This window comes from Triturus cristatus, chromosome 10 (assembly GCF_964204655.1).
Source record: "Triturus cristatus chromosome 10, aTriCri1.1, whole genome shotgun sequence".
In the NCBI taxonomy this organism is placed as follows: Eukaryota; Metazoa; Chordata; class Amphibia; order Caudata; family Salamandridae; genus Triturus; species Triturus cristatus.
In genome coordinates, this window is record NC_140593.1 from 851,478,954 (window position 1) to 851,500,015 (window position 21,062).

A 21,062-nucleotide genomic window follows, 5' to 3' on the forward strand; every position below is an offset into this window, starting at 1 on the left:
AACAGAGCCCAACCCAGTAGAAGCAGGCACGGACCCACCCAGAAGTGAGCAGATCTCAACCCAGGAGGAAGCAGGCTTTGGTTTACCCAGAAGCGAGTGGCGCCCAACCCAGGGGGAGGCAGGCGCAGGTTCAACCAGAAGTGAGCAGAATCCAACCCAGTGGAAGACAGGCACGGACTGACCCAGAAATGAGAGAAGCCAAACCCAGAGGGAGGCAAGCGTGGGTTCCCCTAGAAGCAAACAGAGCCCAACCCAGAGGGAGACAGGCAAAGGTTCCCCCAGAAATTAAAAGAGCCCAACCCGTAGTGAGGCAGGTGCAGTTTCGTCCAGAGGTGAACACAGCCTAACCCAGAGGAAGGCAGGCGCAGGTTCACCTGGAAGCAGGCACAGTTTCACCCAAAAGCAAGCAGAGTCCAACCCAGGGGGAGGCAGGCGCGGATTCGCCAAGTAGCGACCAGAGCTCAACCCAGGCAGAGGCAGGCGGAGACCCACACAGAAGCTAAACCTCCACAGTTAAATATTAATGTCTAATCTGATAGACATTTGTAACAGTACAGCCCAGGCATCGTTATGTATAATTTTGTTTGTTCTAGTCAAATTTGCATCAAGATGGTGATTATGTAGATGGGCTGCCATGGCACATAATGTTTAATTTCTTGATTTTTACTAATTAGCGACACCAATCTTCTTGCAGATGTACAGTAATGCAACTTATTAATGGCATCAGAAGCCCGTTGACAATGACCTACTTATGCATGAGCTCCGCTGTGCTGCGATTGGCTGATGCATATCTGGCACTACTTAGAGGCCCCCCACACACACCATTGGGATGCTCTTTCAGAAATGGCTATTTACATCGCCCCTATAGCAGTGGGGTAGCATGATGCGTCTTTAATTACCGTTGAACGGCTTACATAAAAGCAACATCAGGTGAAAAATAAACAACAATGACCTTAGAAATAACAAGGCACTTGTTTTCAGCAAGCATGGCAGCGCAATGTTATGCATGCTCACACAACCCGTGTGTTAATTAGTAGCTGTCTGAAAATGCTCATTAGCGTGGAGTCCTTCAGTTCCTTTTATAGTCATAGGCAGGACTGTGAGATTCCCTCATACGCCAGTTTCCTCAGGGCTTTAAGTGGAATGAAAAAACTGGGGGGGGGGGGATAGTCTCTCAAAGGGGCATGGCTAATGTAATTAAGGGTGTGGCTTGAAACATGTAAGCTAAAAATCTATGCTCCGCATAGTGTGCCGCCCGACTTTTATTTTTGTTGTTTCTGTCATTGCATCCAGATATATAAGACAAGTAGCATTACACCTATAAGAAGCCAGGACTATTGGCTTGGTCAATGGTTGTTAGTTGCATAAGATAAATAAGCACCAACTATGGCTTGTATAGAATATTGAAAAAACTTCCACTTAAAGCCCTAGTGACACTACGACAGTGTTGCTACTCCTGAGTTCCAAAAAGAGAAGGGAAATCCAGAAAGAAAATGGCTCTCTTTAAAGATTTCCCTTCCCCCCACAACGCTCACCTGGCATGACGTCATGCTGTAACTTCTCCACTAGTGTGTGCAGTGTGAGCATGTGCACATTAATGTGCCTGCTGTCACTGCAGTCCAGAAAAAAATGGACCGCCTGTGCTAGGGCACAAAACAGAGCCCGATAGATACCCGTTTAGAGACCACCTTTAAAAAACTGTGGGTGCTCGGCACTGGTGAGACCAGGCCCACTTAAAGCCCTGCGCTTCCTACAGTCGTGAAGGTACAGAGACTTACTGGGACACATACATGATCCACCATTGATATCACGAGTATTCGGAGCTTTAAGTGGGATGAAAACACTAAAGGGGGGGGGGGTCCCTCAAAGGGGTGTGGCCTGTGTAATTAAGGGAGTGGCTTAGGAACACCTAAGCTGAAAATCTGTGTTGAGCATAGTTGCCACCCCTCTGGTATTTTCCAGCTTCCGTCATTGCATCCAGCTATATAATACAGCAAGTAATATTACACCTACAACAAGTCAGGACTATTGGCTTTGCCAATGGTTGTTAGTTGCGGAAGATAAATAAGCGACAGCTACGGCTTGGTTATATAGAATACAAAAAGCTTCAGTTCTGAAACGATGAGACTGTGAAAGAACTAGAACGAGTCTCTTTGAAGTTGCATCAAAGGCAGTGAAGGGTGGTGCTGCTGCAGAGTTAGATTTTTTTCACCCTGAGGCTGAGAGCAAAAATGGGGAGCCGGATAGAGACCCGACTCAGCACCTGCTTTTTAGAACTGCCGGTACTGAGCACCGGCAGGACCCAGCCCATTTAAGCCCTGGGAGTATTGTTCCATGTTGGTCACAGCACACAAACATCTATGGAAACACAGGGAAGTCCTTCCAATTTAGCTTGGCTGCTCCACATTGGCTGAGGGGTCAGTCATAAAAGATAGTGCGGTTTGGAATGGTTCGAGAGTGAATGCAGAGGTAAGAAAATGCGTTCTCTTCTTTAATACATCTCTCCAGAAGGTATAAGCTTCATACTCAATAAAATTAAACTGTCAAAAGCGGGAGTACAGATGGCCATGGAGGAAACCAGCAGGAATCGTAAATCCGTGGAATTTGAACAACCTTTTTGCTACAGGTGCTTTGGCTCTGTAGCCAGGACCTCGACCTTCCCAAGAAGGTTTAGACAAGGTTTCTATGGAATCTTTATAAAAACTCACCGAACGTGGGGCTGAAAGGAGCAAAATACACTCAGATGCTTGGAATTACAACCGCTCTAAAGAAAATTCATACACCAGGTCCTTGCTGGGTCTCAAACTCCGTAATTTCCATGTTAGTGGCCGATATCTTAAAAAAATAGTAGACCTGTCAGATCATGCAACCCACAGGGGGATTTGGGACAGTGAAGCAAATATATATATATATATTTTTAATTTCAATAGGATTTTTATTGATATTTTTTGTATAAAAAAAGACACAAAACAAAAACACAAAACTAAACATTTAGTCATACAGAAACATAGAACATGCACAAAGTCTGTGGTTTCTACGATCGACGGTACCTTCCGCTTCTCTCTGTTTCCTTTATACACTGTCTAGTGGAAGGGTTGACTTTTAAGCTAAAATGAGAGCATTGGGCTATTTGGTTGCATTCCAGTATACAACAAAGACTCCCACAAGCATTACCAATGGTCAGCTGTCTACTTCTGTTCCACATTTGAGACACTGGAGCAAGTTGAGTGTGACTGAGGCCTCTTTAATCTTTTGAAAAGAGTGCATGAACTTTGCTTCCACATGGACACATATGAGGGTTAGGGATACATGCCCACTGATGAATACAATGCTGATTAGACTTAAAGCGGGGTTGCGCCCCATTCCTTATCCTTTTTATTTTATCTTTACATGGATCATCACAGAGGTTCCTTGGTGTCCTGTGCCTTCTCACAATGGTGCAAGAAAAACGTGTAAATCTTTATCTTAGATATCCTTCTTATTGGCCTATAAAGGCCATTAGATTCATTATCACTTTTTTTTAGCTAGAATAAAAACAAAATAACAAAACTAAGCCCCAAGAGATATTCTTTGGGAATAAGTGCATGAAATGTGTGTAGGCATTTGATTAAAAAATAAAAAGCATCAGTGGTTGACAAACATTTGTATCTCGGAAGACTCCCTTGGATCACCTGGATTTGGGGTGAGGCAGCATGGTAGTAAAATTAAAATATGGAAATGGGACCCGCCTCTTCCAGCAGAGACTGCGAAGTATGCGATTCACTGGAGCGTTCATCTTTTTGTCGACAGCATGATTCAGTAACTTATAATACTTGGGCTTTAAACTATTGTTGAGTGGAAATTGAAGCAAATGTCTTACTTTATCTCTAAGCAATAAACTTTTTTAAAACAAAATATTTTATGAACGTTTTTGACTGAATGAACTATTTACAATACCAAAACAACAGTCTTGTCTTGGGTTCTGGTAGTAACTAAGACATTGTTCCAAGTCCTGAACTTTTCACTACAAATCATTGCAATCATGTGTAGATCATTACTGTTAGGTGTATCAGGGTAATTAATCCAATGGACACAAACCAAGACTTCAACACCCAGAATGCACTTAGCTGGAAAACAAAAGATCAAGAATAGAAACTGTGTCCTTAATGACAGTGAGTGATGTTTGGCTTTTGGCTGAGATCATGGCTTTGTTAACTGAACATTTCCATTATAAAACCGTTTGGACATTTGAGCCAATAGCAGTGTGATCTGGCAGCAGTACTGTTAACTAGGGAGTGAAAGTCTCCTGTCTAATCCCATGTGGCACTTAATCAATTAACTGACATCTGGGCAATCATACAGAATATTGAAGACCTCCATTCTAAACCCAGCTCTGGCTCTTTACAAAATAATCATCAGGTATAAGGGTGCAACACAGAGTACTGTGCTACGTGGTACTGTCCCAACTAGGAGTTCCCAAGACCTATTCCTGCCTCGTCTTGGTGTCTGGTCCGGTCTCAAATGAACAACTGCAAATGGAGCTGTCCATTCTGCAATTAACAATACATTAAAAAGTGAAACTTTCTAACACTTAGTAAGAACGGGGGTGTAAACAGCCTACAAAATGTTCTATGTCTATCTACTAAGAGTCACAAAATACACAACAGGTTTGAGGTTCAGAAAGGGCACAGACAGAAATATAGTGCCAATGTATACCCATATAGATGTTGTCAAGTGCCTAAATAGCTGGCTTTGCAGCCTAGAGACTTGGGGGCTAACTCAATTTTTGGTAATAAATTGAGTTTTGTTACTCCCTTAAAAGCAAACCTAATGACTGGATTGGGGGCCTAGAGATCATATTCCCATACCTAGCAGGGTTTAGGCAAAAAGTTGGTATTAACGACCACGTTTTAAGGCTGCTGATTATCGTTTGGAAGTATACTAGACTCAGAGAGGGACACCTAGATATTACATTTGTTGACCTTAGAGCAGCCTTTGGCTTTGGCCATCCTTAAAAGGAACTCGGGGGTTCCAGATGTCCTCTTTAGCCAGATAACTAGACTCCACCAAAGCAATTATGCCCACGTCTGCCTGGGAACTGGAAGGCAAATAATCAATGGAATTCCAATTGGTAGGGGAATGAGACAAGGATGCGTCCTGGCCCCTACCCTCTTCTCCATAAACATTAACGATGTAGCGGAAGCTCTTTTACAGGGGAATATAGATGCACCCAAATTAGACGGGGCCAGGGTTCCCGCACTTTTATTTGTGATGTGACCCTTTCAATTTCCGAGACCCCGATGGGCCTTCATCAGCTCTTGATTAATTTTAACGATGTTTCTCTATTTAAGAGCCTTGATATTAATATCTTGAAAACTAAATTTATGACTGTCAGGCCACATAAAACATTTAAGCAAGCCATCTCTTTGGCAAATAAAAAACTTAGTTGAGTCTCTAGACTCAAGTACGTAGACAATCGTTGATAGCACACTGTCATGGTCTCCACATATAGGGAAGAGAAGGGTTGAGACCCAACATAACGGCTCGGCAATTTACAGGTGGTTCCAGTTACAGCTTTGAGAGCCTTACTCCCAGCACTTGAACTCTATAAACTAAAGGCCCAATTGGCCTCCTTGTATGTGGCAGAAATTTGGGAATACAGTAATCCAGATGCCCTCACCATAAACAAAAACAGGTTTCTGCACTCACTACTCCATCTTCCATCGAGCACTCCCCTAATACCAATGTTTTATGATACCAATTTAAAGAGTGGAAGAAGTGGCTAGACTAAGGCTCCTCCTTTATAGGGTGAGGCTTTGGACCACGGAAGAGTTGAGGCTCTACCAGATGGCAGTCGAGGAACTGCTAGCCCTCGACAAAGTCCTCACCTTCCTGTGGTTCACACACGCCCACCAATGGTTTGAAAAATTGGAACTTGGATCCTTCTGGTCAGAACCTGCCTCGTTGGTGGCTACTTCCAAGCTGCAGCTAAATAATCGTTACTGGGAGTACATCTACACCAGCTTTTTTCATAGTTCCTCCCTTGGTAGGCTGAGAGATCAATTCCTGTCTACTAAAGATCGCCCCTGTTATGAATCGTATCTTGACCTCCTGCTCCAGCAATAAGCAAAAATTGTATTTTTATCCTTTCACTATGACACATTGGAACTGGGGTCATTCATGGCACTATGGAAGTCTTACAGGAGTGCTGCTTATTCACCTGAATGCATTTTTATTCGATTTGTTAGCTTCAAATGAAACTACACACCATGTGCTATTTTTTTGTCCAGCATATGAAAAGCCTAGAGGCAAATGGATATGCCCACTGTGCAAGTATTATGGCTTTCAGAGTTACCAGGAGGCAATGAGAATATTGAAGGGAAACACATCCATTTACAATGTTTTTGCACTATGTACGTTTTTATTCATGGCTGAGTTAATAAGTATAGCTAAAGGTCTTTTAAATTCTAAACCAGGACAAATCGGCTATCTGCACTTTCTGCTTCTTTAGTACATGAACATGTTTGTTACTCCAGGCTGTGTTACGAAAATTCTTTTACATTCTTTTGTAGTAATGATGACACGCTGTAACTTGTAATCCAAGTAGGTTTATTCACAGGTAGATCCTTATCAACAGGTAGATCATCATTAACAGGTATATAAGTCCTGTAATGTAGTTTGTAAGCTGATATCAACAGCCCCACCAGGAGCAGCATGCTAGCTGCTCAGCCCCTCTCACCAACTGATGCTCCTCATCCAGTCACCCAGGCATTCTACTCAAGGTCCACTCACCAACATTCCATGCAGAAGACACACACAGGCTGAGCAGCTAGAGTAGAGAAACATAGGGAATAAAAACATGTAAGATCACTATATCTTTTTAAAGAGTTTTTATGACAGGATTTAAGTGATTTTATATGGTCTTAACAATTTCCAAAAATTGCATTTAAATGATTGTTTTATTGTCTGCAAGTTTCAAGGAATCAATTTTCCGAAATAAACTTTATAAGGTTTCTACTCCCTTAAAATAACAAAATCTCCCTGTGTCAGAAATTCAAAAATGTGCAAAGGAAAGCTTCTCCTAGGTGAAAGTTCATAATGGATAGGAACCGGTAGAAAAGTAGACAGAAGCAATGACTGGATTCTGGATGCTTTTTAACGACAGTCCTTTGATAATGACTTTGATCCTAATTTATTTCTACTGCTTTCGATGAATTGCTAAATTCACTAAATACCTTTAACTGACACCTATCCATTGATTAGTAAGAAACAGAAAAATCATGCTTCAAATTACACAGATCACTAGCAGTTTTTGAGTAACCACAATGAAATACCATTCAAATAAAGATTTCTAAAACTGTATATAAATTAAGGTGGCAGGGTCAAAGGCTGCGGGATCCTTGTTGGGGTAAGATGGGAGGAGAAGCTGGCGTCCATCAGACAAGAGAACAGAAAATGGTTCTCCTGCTGACCAAATACCTCATGACATCACACACATGCCTTTCACAGCTGCGGCACAGAAGATCCTTATGAAATGCTGAAACTAACTCTGCAGTCGTATTTTAGCCGTCGCAACAGCAAATGAGGACAACCATAAAAGGATGAAGGACACAAAACATACACCTATTCCAAGGCATCATACTAAGTGGCAAGAGGAGGGCAGGTGACCTATGGTCAGGAGGGGGTTCCAACTGAATACGGACACACTGCCTTTTAGAAATACATATTGCGGCAGTGTGCATGGCCCTCCTATCAACTACTAAGGCCGATTCATTTAGACTGAGGCAAAACCACTCAAGTGGAAAAACACTTTATCAGGAACTAAATCGCTAATCTTTCCACTCTAATGGAAAATGTGCTCTGTTGAGCTTCTGAGCCATTACCTGATGTGACTCAGAGAGGACGCGATGGTGGTGGCGCGGAAGACGTGGCGCACAAGGGAGGGGGGGGAGAGGCAGCGATGGGGAGTCGAGACTGTACCTTAAAAAGCAGACTGTCGTCCTTCTGCTCGGCATACATGGAGGTGAGGCGGTTCTGGTTCTCGGTGGTGATATCGATCTGGTACCCAGTCAGCATGTAGCACACCGTCCGGATCTTCTTCTGAAAAACCTCCTTGAGCCTCTGGTTCTTGAGTTCCGCGCTTTTGACTTGTTTCTTCGGATCTAAGTTTTCAGATAGAAATGAAATGAATCCCTTTTGAGTATGGATTATAGTGGGGAATAACTAGGCATGCTGTTCATTCAGGTTGCTTGTCTTATACAAATCACAAACATGATCAAAGTTGATTCAGCGGGTGGGACATCAGGAACCCACACGCATCACAACAATAATGCATCACTGCAGTAAGTCCAAGAGGCCATCCTGAAAACACTGGCACATCTTCCTACTGACTGGACTGCAGCACTGCAGGCTCAGGAAGGAAACCTGTCAAAGTCACCCTTTCCCATGCAGCCAAATGTCCTCATGGGATATAATAATGCCACCCAATCAGCCAGCCTAATATTTTTCAAATACATGACTTGAGATTTTTGGACTTGTAATATCACTAACCCTATAATAAGCCTGGGCCCTAGAAGGCCCTGCGTGCAAAGTAATGTTGACTAAAAGCAAGCAGAGGGCAAAAGTGCCCCTCTGGACTGGAGTCCAGGTAGCAGGTTTGTCTTCTTCAGAGAATTATTTTTAGGATTCCCACAATAATTTCTACCCCTGCTGACTATATTACAGTGCTTAATTTGTAAAATTGTAAGTGCCAGGGCCCTCGTCAGGAGGGCACAGCAGCTAGTACCACCCATTGGCCCTTCTAGCGCTATCAATGACAGTACCAAACCAGCTATTTATTAACCATCACACCGTGTGACAGTTCAGACTATTCCAGGCTCCCAAAGCTATAAGATTAGCATGGGCGGCAGATATTAGTCATTTGTAACGTATATTGAATTAGTAAACAACTGTTATACTCACTCTAAATCAGACAAACCGCACCACCATGTGGCAGACTGTCATAAGTGCCGGTGCCGAGCACCGGGAACCACCAGATCAAATTAAGCACTGCTATTTTAGAAAATCGGTTCAAGCACTCTACAGCATATTACGAAGCAGTGAGTAATCTTCCTATTGGATTCTACTACATTTATTATTGCAGATGATCCATGTCCAAACACACATGTAATCAGAATATAATATATGGGAGCCTGCTATCCCTGTATAAAAGTCCATCTCTAATTACCTCATCAAAGGTGTCTCCAGTCACCTGTAATAACAAAATGACGCAGCTGCACAACTGTAATACACAATTCCAGCCGAGTTGTGGCGCCATAATGCCTGGTGCCAGAGCCAGCAATCAAGGTGAAAGGCAGGTCACAGAGCATCATTGCAGCAGAAGCTTAAACAAAGCTGCTAATACCCAAATTGGCTCTGCATTCTTCTGATCTTTTTCCTCAATGGAACAGTGATGAGTAGTACGGAGATATTAATAGGAACACGTTTCTTTTTTCCGCACTAAAGTTCATTGCACGAATATCACAATAGCTCTCTCTACCCATTGTTAGCCCCATCATTTTTTTTTATCTGACTTACATTAAACAATATCTTTTTGAAACAAATTACCTACACTGCTTTTTGACCAGATTAATTTCACACTAGATTCTGCTTTCACTCTTCATTTTTTTAACCCATCTTTTATCAGAATTTTTGTGATAGACAGTCACAATATTACAGGAGTAAACATTGCTTACAACTTTTGCATACAAATGGGCAAATATTGGGTTCATGCGCAAATAAAGCAATAATAAATCACAAACCGTAGCAGCAAAAAAAAAAAAAAAATAAACAACCGAGAGTCTGATTCTATGCGGTGTGGTAAATGTAATAAGGTGGTGTCCACAGGTGGCGTGTCAAGACATAGGACCTCCTGCTCATGACAACCATGTGGGTGGAGAGGGCTGAAATTGTGTCGAGGATCACGGTGTTGGGGGGTGCGGAAGGGAAGAGTGTGTTGTTGAATGTATGTTGGGCTACAGTGCACAGTGGTCTGGTGTTGTCGTTAGGGTCGCTTTGAAACGTGAGTAACCAATCCTCCTAGGTGGCTGCTATTGAGCGCTTTCACAGACCCCGTATTTCCTCTCGCTGTAGAGTCATGGCCCACTGGCCCAGTGTGACGCTCCTGGAAGGGACGAGGCTTTCCAATGCATTGTGATAGTGCACCGGCTAATGATAAAGCCAGGTCAATGAAGCGGCTGGTCGCTCCTCCCCCTTCTGACGTTTATAAAAGCCTAGTAGGCAGCCTTCAAGGAGGGAGAGGTCCTCCAGCCTGGGTGAAGCCCGTACATCTCATCCCAAAAGGAGCAGGCAATAGGGCGATCCCAGAACATATAGAGGACATACACCTCGGGGTGTGACAGGAAGGGAAGTTGGCCGACTCAGCGGGATATATGTTGTGAAGTCTGGCAGTGAATTCTGTGTAATATGTTATGCTGCACGTATTGAAATTGTACATTACGTGAGACCTTGCGTGTAGTGCTCTGGACCATTTCTGTAGCGGTTGGGGGGAGGCCGAATTCTTGTTCCCACTTCTGCCAGATAGGGGTAGTATGCCTTGGGTCTCGTCTGGTATGAAGCTTTCATTCTTTATGTCTCGAGCTATACCATCTGATTTATATAAAATGAAAGAACACCAAGGATATAGGCAAGTTGAAGGAAAGGTGGTCGTGTGACCATGTATTATAGGGAATAAACCTACGCTGTACATTTTAGGGAGGTTACTTCGCAGTTCTGTGACCTTATAAAGGAACTCTGCCTGCAGCCTCGTTCATCCACATTGTCCCATAAATCTTCTGTGATTTGCAATATTCCTATAATGTACTGCAGTGGTACTTTAGCCGATATGTGATGTCTCTAATAGCTTATAATAATGTATTAAACTTCTTTAGTGACACAACATTGAACACAAAGCAGTCGGCAACCTACTTTTTCCACTAGAAAGAAGGATTTCGTGTGGCCGCTGAAAGTGGTGTGGAAAACTAAAGTATACAAAAACCTGATGGATGGAATGCGTGAATTAATCTCAGCCACTGGTAATTACTAAGGCTCCATCCTAATCTTGGTTTTTTGCACACCATGTCACCTCAGTTTGGACCCAGCTATGTGCAAATCAGTCTTGACCCTGCTCCAGTCAGAACACTCCAGGCCAAACTGCCAGGCCGTCCCTGAACCGGAACACACGCAGCCAGGACCGGTTTCGCCATAGTTATGGGCTCATCAGCCGGGTACAGCTTGGTTCCAGTAATACAGTGTGCAATGGACCCAGACCTAGGTATACCCGTCCCACTTAAGGCAACAGACTAAAGTATACAAAAAAGTGATTGATGGAACGCGTGAATTAATTTCAGCCTTTGGTAATTACTCCGGGCACGTGGTGTGAGCACAACAGTTCTGAGGCACAGGAAATGCTCAGGTATGTTTACACCACCTCACCTTGCTACGCCTGACACACAGTCTTAGGCATAGCAAAGAATAAAATTAAAAAAAGACAGCACTTGCTAAAGTTCATTTAGAAAGAGTAGCTGTAAGCTGGTGGGGTGCAGGAGGGACAGGTCTGACAAAGAACAAATGTAATCTATGAGAACAGCAACAAAATTTACAAACTAACAGAAAAAACATAGCAACAGAAGGAAAAATAAGGAAGATGGGGGTCGCGGTCTCAAAAGTGTGTAAAAGAAAAAAAGAGGTTAATTTGAGAAATAAAAAAAAAACATTTGCACAGAAAACAGGGCTAGAATGAGGCATGCCTATGACCAACACATACAAGAACAAGTCATGTACGACACTTCAACAGTATTACAATGTCCTGTGTGGCCCTGAAAGTTCAGGCATGTGGATAAACAGACAAAATCACAGCTGTGAGGAGGGAAAGCACTCTTTTCTGTGGAAGCGCACACACTCTTTTCCCAATCAAAACATGTACTCTAGGCTACCAACATGTGGCAGAACGCTCTGTAGTACTCATTCAAGCTGTTTAAGGTTGATCACATTACGTCTGGCGACAGCTGGGCTATCAGACCTGAGCTAAAAAGCTATGCTCAATGTTAGTTGGATTAAAATGGCCTCATCTAGAACAGACTGGGGATTCTTCATCAGACTGATGAAACTTCCCACCACTAAATATTCCATCCAACATCATGGAGAAGTACCCATCCGCTGGCATGACGGTCACACCTCGAACAGGACTCGTGCGGGTTCCCACAACATTGGGTTAAACTCCAGGCTCATGGCTGGGATTGCAATGAACATTGACAAAGATCTGGACAAAGGGCAAGTGAACAGAGTGACTGGGAGTAGCACCGAAACGACACTGGCCTCTTGCTTGTCCAGCTCAAAAGCCTTGCCAAACTACCACTCGCCATCTATAGGACTTTCATCGGAGGCGGGTTTATTCTGCTTTCTAAATGGTGAGATTTTAGTGGGGAAAGCTGTGTCAAATGAAATGGCCCAATGCTCCGTGAAACATAATGCATGTTTCTGACCCTCCCCCAAGATTAGGTTTGGTTTTTAGGTCTCGGCTGCGAAGGCTGCGCTTGCGCAGTCTCGCTCCGAGATTTAATGACTTGGAGAAGAGGGGCTTGAACCCGCCCCTCTTCTCCCCTGTTCTCCATTGGCTGGCCTCGTAAATGCTGGCCAGCCACTGAAGAAGAGGTCAGTCACTCCGATTAGGCCCCGTCCTTTTCGGATCGGGGGGCGTGTTTTTTGCGAGAAGTCTCAGGGAGGAGACAACAGCAAAACATGCCCCCGAATCCGAAAAGGACGCTGCCTTTCTCCGAGGCATTTCTGCTCTGCCTCTGACAAAGGCGGTGGGCCTCTGATCCTCGGTGCCACCCATTGACGGACGCCTTGTTGTAAACATTGCCACTTTGCATGATGTGAATTCCTAGCCCGTACCGATGTTTGAATGTGAAACTTCACGGGCAAAGGAATGTTTGTAAAACAGGCGTGACAGTGTCACATTTGGTAAGCGGAATTTTCCGAAGTACTTAGAAGTATTCATTATCGTATTTCATGTCACGAATCATAGGCCACTAAACCTAGTCTCTTTTTTGCATAAACACTGTAGCAATTTTGGAATCTGGATTTTGGTGCTTTTGAAGAGCGCCGCATCAACTAAACAACTCATTTTCGCAAAACTAAATAGTCGCAGTTTAATTTATGGAGGATCAACCCATCAATTTAGGGGCATATCTACAAGCCCCTTGCGTCACCAGTGCGTCACTTTTAACATGGGATTAAGTGACTCACCAGCTGCGCAAAGGGCTTGTAAATAAACCTCCAAATATTTTTACCTATTTACGCTAATTCTTTTGCGATGACGTACTTTAAAAACTTCAACAGAACTAATTTCATAAGCGGTTTTTTACGGTCACTTAAGACAAGCACCAGTACCGCCACAGCATGGCAGACAGGTTTACACTACACTGGCGAGAGCTATCTTAGTCCCTTTTTAGTGTCACTGCCTGCGTCCGTCACTGTTATTCGGTGCATGTAGAGAAGTACACTCCTCCTCCGCGGGCCATCGGTCAGAGGGACAGTCATGGCTGCTGCAAGAAGGGCCCGTGCTTACTTCCGCAGTGTCGTCCGATTCTCTGACCGAGATCTCTGCTGCTGATCTCCCCAGCTGGAGACGCAGGACGAAGGGGAGAAGGAGAAACTCTGCTACCTCCGAAGCATGGTAACTGCACCTTCCCAGCGTAATGAAAGGGAGCGATATCCTATAAGATACTTTTATTTAGTAGGGATCAGCGGGATTTAGAAACACCACTGTTGTTACTGGCGCAAGCCGAGTTAGCTATGCAACGCCACTCACGCCCCGTAGCGATTAACCACGCAGTGACACATGCGGCTCCCAGGTGTTCACTTCCAAAGGTTCGGGACCTGCTCACTCAACCACTGTCAACCAAAACGCGCTCTAGTTCATGGTCCGCTTTGTGTGCGTGTGCCCTATTGATTTTGAAATACTAGTACTAATCCCCAGTGTAGGCGGTTTACGGGAGAAAAATGTTTGGTATCTTGCCCGCCAGCAGAGGAAATGAGTTACTACCCAGAGCATGTTTACAGTTTATCGTCAGGAGCGGAGCCCAAATAAAATCCTAGGGGATGATGGTGAGACGCAACTATGCTAAACTACTCCGAATAGTGGCGTATTTTCAGTGATTTTTATTTAAAATAATATTTTGTAGTAGATACAAGTTATAATCCATTTTTCTGAACTCTTCGTGTGAGACGAGCATAGGATTAAGTCACTGGTGTTTCTATACAGCTTTTTAGAACACATTCTGTCGTTAGCTTTTTTTTAACAATAGCATCGGCAGATCCATTTTCACGCTTTTAAGCAACACCTATTGATTTTGTCAGTGCTCTGGTTATAAACAGCCAAGGTGATATACACCTACGGTACCAGCAAGAGTAGCGACAGAGGAACGAGCATCCCACAGGACTGATGAAGGAGAGAGCAACTCGTTACCTCTACGCCCCTCGTCCTCAACCATGAGAAATGTCCCAATCGAAGGACAGGAAACAAACCAGGGAATACTATTTAAGTGGGCCGGGTCCTACCGGCAGTTCTAACAAGCATTTGCAATGCAATAGGTCTCGCTTTTACCCGAATTTGAGCTATTAACATTGTAAATGACAATGCGTTTTATTAAAGTTTAAAAAACCAAAGCATAAATAAAAGCCATTTGAATTATGCAACAGGAAAGGAGCCAATTATGTTGCAGGATTGACTAAATTATGGGGCACAGCAAGGCACATTATGCATCATAATGTGGTGCATGTTGTGATGGTATTGCTCAATTAGTTTGTCATTTTTACATATTAATACTGCATGAACGAAGGTTTTACACCATTAGTACCAGTTTAACACGCAAGTACAGCCATAAGCAACAAAGAGACCAGTTAACATTTGAACAGGAGGTGAAGTGGGTGCCACTTCTGCTTTGGCTCCCAAGATCAATGTGTATGTGTCTAGATCTATGTGTGTGTGTGGCTCTGTGTGTGTGTGTGTGTGCGCGCGCGTGTGCGTGTGTGTGCGAGTGTGAGAGAGTGTGTGCGAGAGTGTGAGAGAGAGTGTGTGAGAGAGAGTGTGTGAGAGAGAGTGTGTGAGAGAGAGTGTGTGAGAGAGAGTGTGTGAGAGAGTGAGAGAGTGTGTGTGTGTGAGTGCGAGAGTGTGTGTGTGTGAGAGAGAGAGTGTGTGTGTGAGAGAGAGAGAGAGAGTGTGTGTGAAAGTGTGTGTGAGAGAGTGTGAGAGAGAGAGTGTGTGAGTGTGAGTGTGTGTGTGATTGTTTTGGGAGGGCGAGGGGGTTGACGGATAAATACTCAATTAGAGGGCAAAGCGTACTTCACTTTCATGCAAGTACTTAGTGGCGTTCACTACTCTCAAGCCAAACCACTTCAAGGGAACTAAGTTCTTTCAACAAGCCAGCAGCTGGTCGGAAGCGCTTGTTCGACTGAGCGGTCACCCTGCATGGGTACACTATATGTCTATGCTTGGAGGACCCCATGTGGCCTCCCTGCAGATCACTCCACATGGGATATTCTTCTGCAAAGTCACATAAGAGCACTCCATGTTCAGTTTGCTCTGCTTGCGAAGTGAAGCAGAATGCCTATGTATGCTAACCACTGCAGATTAAATTTGGAATGCCTTTTGTTTTCCCAGCTCTGTATGATTTAGCAAGCGCACATTACCATCACAACTGGCTGTGTGAACAGACTTAAATGAAGAACATCTGTCAGTCTTCACAGAATCTACACCCCCTTATAGAGCTTTATACTTTTCACCCAGTGTTAAGGGTCCTTGTTTACCTACGTAGTTCCTCCGCTATGAATCTCACTCATTGTATTCCTGGATGACACCGCGTCAGATTGTTCAGAAAGCTATGCACGGAAACCATTTTCTGCACATTTTTATTGTAAAAGATGTAGCTCACAGATCATAAGCTGCTACCCATAACACAGAATAAACACAATGGTGGGGGGAAATGCCCTAAAAAGCCTTTTAATCAAAACAGATCTATACCCTATCAAGAATTGGCCAATAGGTTATGCAATTAGTTTTCACATCTCACTCAATGTCTGCAGGACACAATGCTTCCAGGTCTAGGCTCTTCTTTACGAAATCGTTACTAGCAGGTTCCTGGGTTCAATGAAAGCAAACACAATAGGCTGTCAAATGAACGCTCATGGACGGAGTAGCTTCTTTCCAGCAGAACAGCAGCTCCCATCCAATGTAGTGGGGAAAGCGTTGAGAGACATATTGCTGGCACAGACACATTAACCATGTGTGGCACCTTGCATCCAATTCCTGCCTATCTGCCCAATATAAAGATGGGCGGAATGGACTGCCAGGTGATGCAAAGTATCTTGCCACTACCATAGTCTTGAGGCTAGGGGAGACATTTCCAGTCTGCCTTTCATTGCAGAGGGACTTCAGAGTTTTCCCCTAAACCGTGCATGGGCTGCTGGACAAATGGGTAAATTACTCAAAATCAATCTAGCAGAGAGCTGGGTTCAGAGGGTTTTCCGACCAGCCCCGGACTGACAGCATGCCTCGTGCTGCACTGCCAGGTGGATAGCCGCGGACTGACAGCATGCCTCGTGCTGCACTGCCAGGTGGATAGCCGCGGACTGACAGCACGCCTCGTGCTGCACTGCCAGGTGGATAGCCGCGGACTGACAGCACGCCTCGTGCTGCACTGCCAGGTGGATAGCCGCGGACTGACAGCATGCCTCGTGCTGCACTGCCAGGTGGATAGCCGCGGACTGACAGCATGCCTCGTGCTGCACTGCCAGGTGGATAGCCGCGGACTGACAGCACGACTCGTGCTGCACTGCCAGGTGGATAGCCGCGGACTGACAGCACGCCTCGTGCTGCACTGCCAGGTGGATAGTCGCGGACTGACAGCATGCCTCGTGCTGCACTGCCAGGTGGATAGCCGCGGACTGACAGCATGCCTCGTGCTGCACTGCCAGGTGGATAGCCGCGGACTGACAGCACGCCTCGTGCTGCACTGCCAGGAGGATAGCCGCGGACTGACAGCACGCCTCGTGCTGCACTGCCAGGAGGATAGCCGCGGACTGACAGCACGCCTTGTGCTGCACTGCCAGGTGGATCAAGAGGGTTAGCTAGCAGTGCAACCAGATCTTCCTAGAAGAAGTGCTTCTATGGGGAAGATTCCCACTCATTAGTCACCTGTTATAGCCTCATGTCAAATGGAAGGATGTGCTAACCGTAAACTGAATTTTCCCCTGGGCAAAAATAAAGACCCAAAAAGTCACTCGGGGTACACATGGAAATATTCCACAAACCCGAGTCCTGCAGAGAACCAGAGTTTGGGAGACTGCAATTCACATAAAAGCAGGTCATCACAGAAAGGGGCAAGGTCACTCGTAGTTTGAAAGGATGAAACGTGCAATGTTGTTGGCAATGGATTATTAACATTTTTAAACACTAAAACCGCGAAAAGGTTTTACTGGGCACAAGTAACTGACTTACAAAAACAATAAAATCCAAGATATTACCCAGTGATATGCACTTAAGTGCAAAAACAGTAAAACCCTAAAATGTTACAGGTCACTAAAATATGCAACCTTACTGGTCCAGAGTCTTGATAACACAAACTTGGCAGTGATCTTATCAGGTAAAATATATTCTAACAAGCCAATACATTTTCAGAAGGCAAAATTTGTGGTTGAAAATTACCCTTTTCAGAGGCTTGTCTTAGGAGATTGGTCGTCGGAGAAAGAGAAATATTCTACAGCATATACCATACCAGGGACCTTTGTAGTCTTGTCAAACAGTTCCAAGGTACAACCCAGAGACGAATATGCATAATGTGAAAATACACTAATGGGGCCCTCAATTCTCGTTACTACACGTCACTTATCCCTATAATTAGTGGAGTATTTGGTGTAAACTTTTAGAGGAGAGGGGCCGGAATCCGTGCAACAGAATTTTATTTGTTAATGTGTGAGGCCTTCTCAGGCCCACTCCTTAGCATATATACACAAGTCCCTGCGCTTGGATCTCAGCCTGTGAACCTTTACACCATGTAGTAAAAATGCAATGAAGGCTCTTTGGAGGCTGGGTGCTACACTTGCACCAATTTCAAGACGTTCCCTCTGGCCACACCAATCTAGCACCCTGAGGGGCTCACACACAACCCTCACATAATGACTGCGAGAACAGCAACTCTGGCACCCACTCACCCTCAGAAACATACCTTTAGGCAAGGGGTCCCAACACTAAAACCCTTTACGGCTTTCCATCTAAATTATCCACTTTCCATTTGTGCATCCAATATAGATCCCACACAAGCAGAAGGCAGGCATATCATCCCTCCCAAGCAGAGGCAGGCATACCATCTCTCCCAAGTAGAGGCAGGCATATCAACCCTCAGCAGAGGCATGCATATCATCTCTCACAAGCAGAGGAAGGCCTATCATCCCTCACAAGCAGAGAAAGGCATATCAACCCTCACATGCAGAGGCAGGCATATCAACCTTCACATGCAGAGGCAGGCATATCAACCTTCACAAGCAGAGGCAGGCATATCAACCTTCACAAGCAGAGGCAGGCATATCAACCTTCACAAGCAGAGGCAGGCATATCAACCCTCAGCAGAGGCATGCATATCATCTCTCACAAGCAGAGGAAGGCATATCATCCCTCACAAGCAGAAGGCAGGCATATCATCCCTCCCAAGCAGAGGCAGGCATACCATCTCTCCCCAAGTAGAGGCAGGCATATCAACCCTCAGCAGAGGCATGCATATCATCTCTCACAAGCAGAGGTGGGCATATTATCCCTTAAAAGCAGAGGAAGGCCTATCATCCCTCACAAGCAGAGGAAGCCATAACATCCCTCACAAGCAGAGGAAGCCATAACATCCCTCACAAGCAGAGGCAGGCATATCAACCATCACAAGCAGAGGCAGGCATATCAACCATCACAAGCAGAGGCAGGCATATCATCCCTCACAAGCAGAGGCAGGTACATCATCCCTTAAAAGCATAGGAAGCCATATCATCTCTCACGAGTGGAGGAAGTCATTTCATCTCTCACAAGCAGAGAAAGCCATATCAACCTTCACAAGCAGAGGCAGGCATATCATCCCTCACAAGCAGAGGCAGGCATATCATCCCTCACAAGCAGAGGCAGGCATATCATCCCTCACAAGCAGAGGCAGGCATATCATCCCTCACAAGAAGAGGCAGGCATACCATCACTTATAAGCAGAGGCAGACATACCATCCCTCACAAGAAGAGGCAGGCATACCATCCCTCACAAGAAGAGGCAGGCACATCATCCCTCACAAGAAGAGGCAGGCATATCATCCCTCACAAGAAGAGGCAGGCATATCATCCCTCACAAGAAGAGGCAGGCATACCATCCCTTATAAGCAGAGGCAGGCATACCATCCCTTATAAGCAGAGGCAGGCATACCATCCCTTATAAGCAGAGGCAGGCATACCATCCCTTATAAGCAGAGGCAGGCATACCATCCCTTATAAGCAGAGGCAGGCATACCATCCCTTATAAGCAGAGGCAGGCATACCATCCCTTATAAGCAGAGGCAGGCATACCATCCCTTATAAGCAGAGGCAGGCATACCATCCCTTATAAGCAGAAGCAGGCATTTCATCTCTCACAAGCAGAGGCGGGCATATCATCTCTCAGAAGCAGAGACAGGCATATCATCTCTCACAAGCAGTGGCATGCATATCATCTCACAAGCAGAGACAGGCATATCATCTCTCACAAGCAGAGACAGGCATATCATCTCTCACAAGCAGAGACAGGCATATTGTCCTCCATGTCTCTACAAAACAAAATAGTATTCCTTTAAAACTATGGCAAAAAATATTTCAAAACCTCCTTTGCTTCAAAGTTATTCTTTCCTGTATTCAATATTAATGGCAGCTGACAGGAAAAAAATGTGCTCTGGTTCCTACAAAATTAATTCAATGATTAAAATGTAAGCTCCTTAGAAACCGGGAATGAACTTTGTCAAGCTGTAAGATCAGCACTTATTGAACGTGGCAAAGTCCACTTCACGTCCAGCGTCATATACATAAGTAACACAATGTCAAAATGTTCAATTTAATCCTCGAAATCCTATTACTGCGAAGTGCCAAATGCTGTCACCCCACCAGCACTGCAGATACCTTCACAGATATCGCAATCTTAGACAGTGGCTTTCATACTGTTCAAATTCAGAAACCAGAAAGAAATAATGGTCAAAGGTAACAGGTCCATGAAAACAGTATTAGTATCCTAAAGGGAAAAAACTGGCTACTTTTATTTACATTTGGTTTACTTTCAGAATCCAGCACTGGAAGTATTACATCCTGGTGCTCACCAGCAATTCTCTTGAATAAAAATTATATCTGCACTCCTGATCAGTCAACACTGTTCTTAGAAGATCAGAGAAGAGAGAATATACTTAACCTCTCTACTATAATGTCCCACTCTTAAGCCTCACTAAAGAACCAAACTACATAATACAAATATAACCCCACAGAGACTTCCTCCTGCAAGATGGCAATACCCTGACTTCTAGCCCACCATGCACCATGGTTGAAGCACTCACCTCTAATGCTTCTGATCTACTCCGACACCTCCTGCTCGAGCCGCTATTCGAAGGCCAAACTTACTCAAACAATAACAAGTCTCCTCATCAGTCACTCCTTCATCCACAACCATTCTTTGAAATCTTCACTCGCTGCAGTGATTGGTTTGTCTACTCCAGGGGTCTCCAACCTTTCTCGCAACGAGAGCTACTATCGATCAGTAAAAATCATCATGAGCTACTGAAGTCCAAGAAACTTGTGCATTGTGACCAGACACCAACCTCGCTCAGCTTCATTGACTTTAAAACTAATGTCCATGGAGCCCGATACTATGGTTTGAACAAAATATTGTGACTAAGGGCACTATGAAAGGGCTGCCAGTGAGAACATGGTCAATGGGGATATATGAACGTGTGTGTGAATGAAAGGGATATAACTGTATGACTGACTGAGAGCCTGTGTCGTA

General features: G+C 44.6%; 1 protein-coding gene across 1 annotated transcript in view; it reads right to left on the reverse strand.

The window, feature by feature from the left end:
- The window catches only part of LOC146793599 (mitotic spindle assembly checkpoint protein MAD1-like), an 897,449-nt gene that overhangs the window by 835,727 nt on the left and 40,660 nt on the right, over window positions 1-21,062 (reverse strand). Inside the window, exon 2 of the mRNA XM_085630171.1 lies at window positions 7,960-8,141. Coding sequence (XP_085486297.1) covers window positions 7,960-8,141 — 182 coding nt within the window. The remainder of the gene's footprint in view (window positions 1-7,959; window positions 8,142-21,062) is intronic.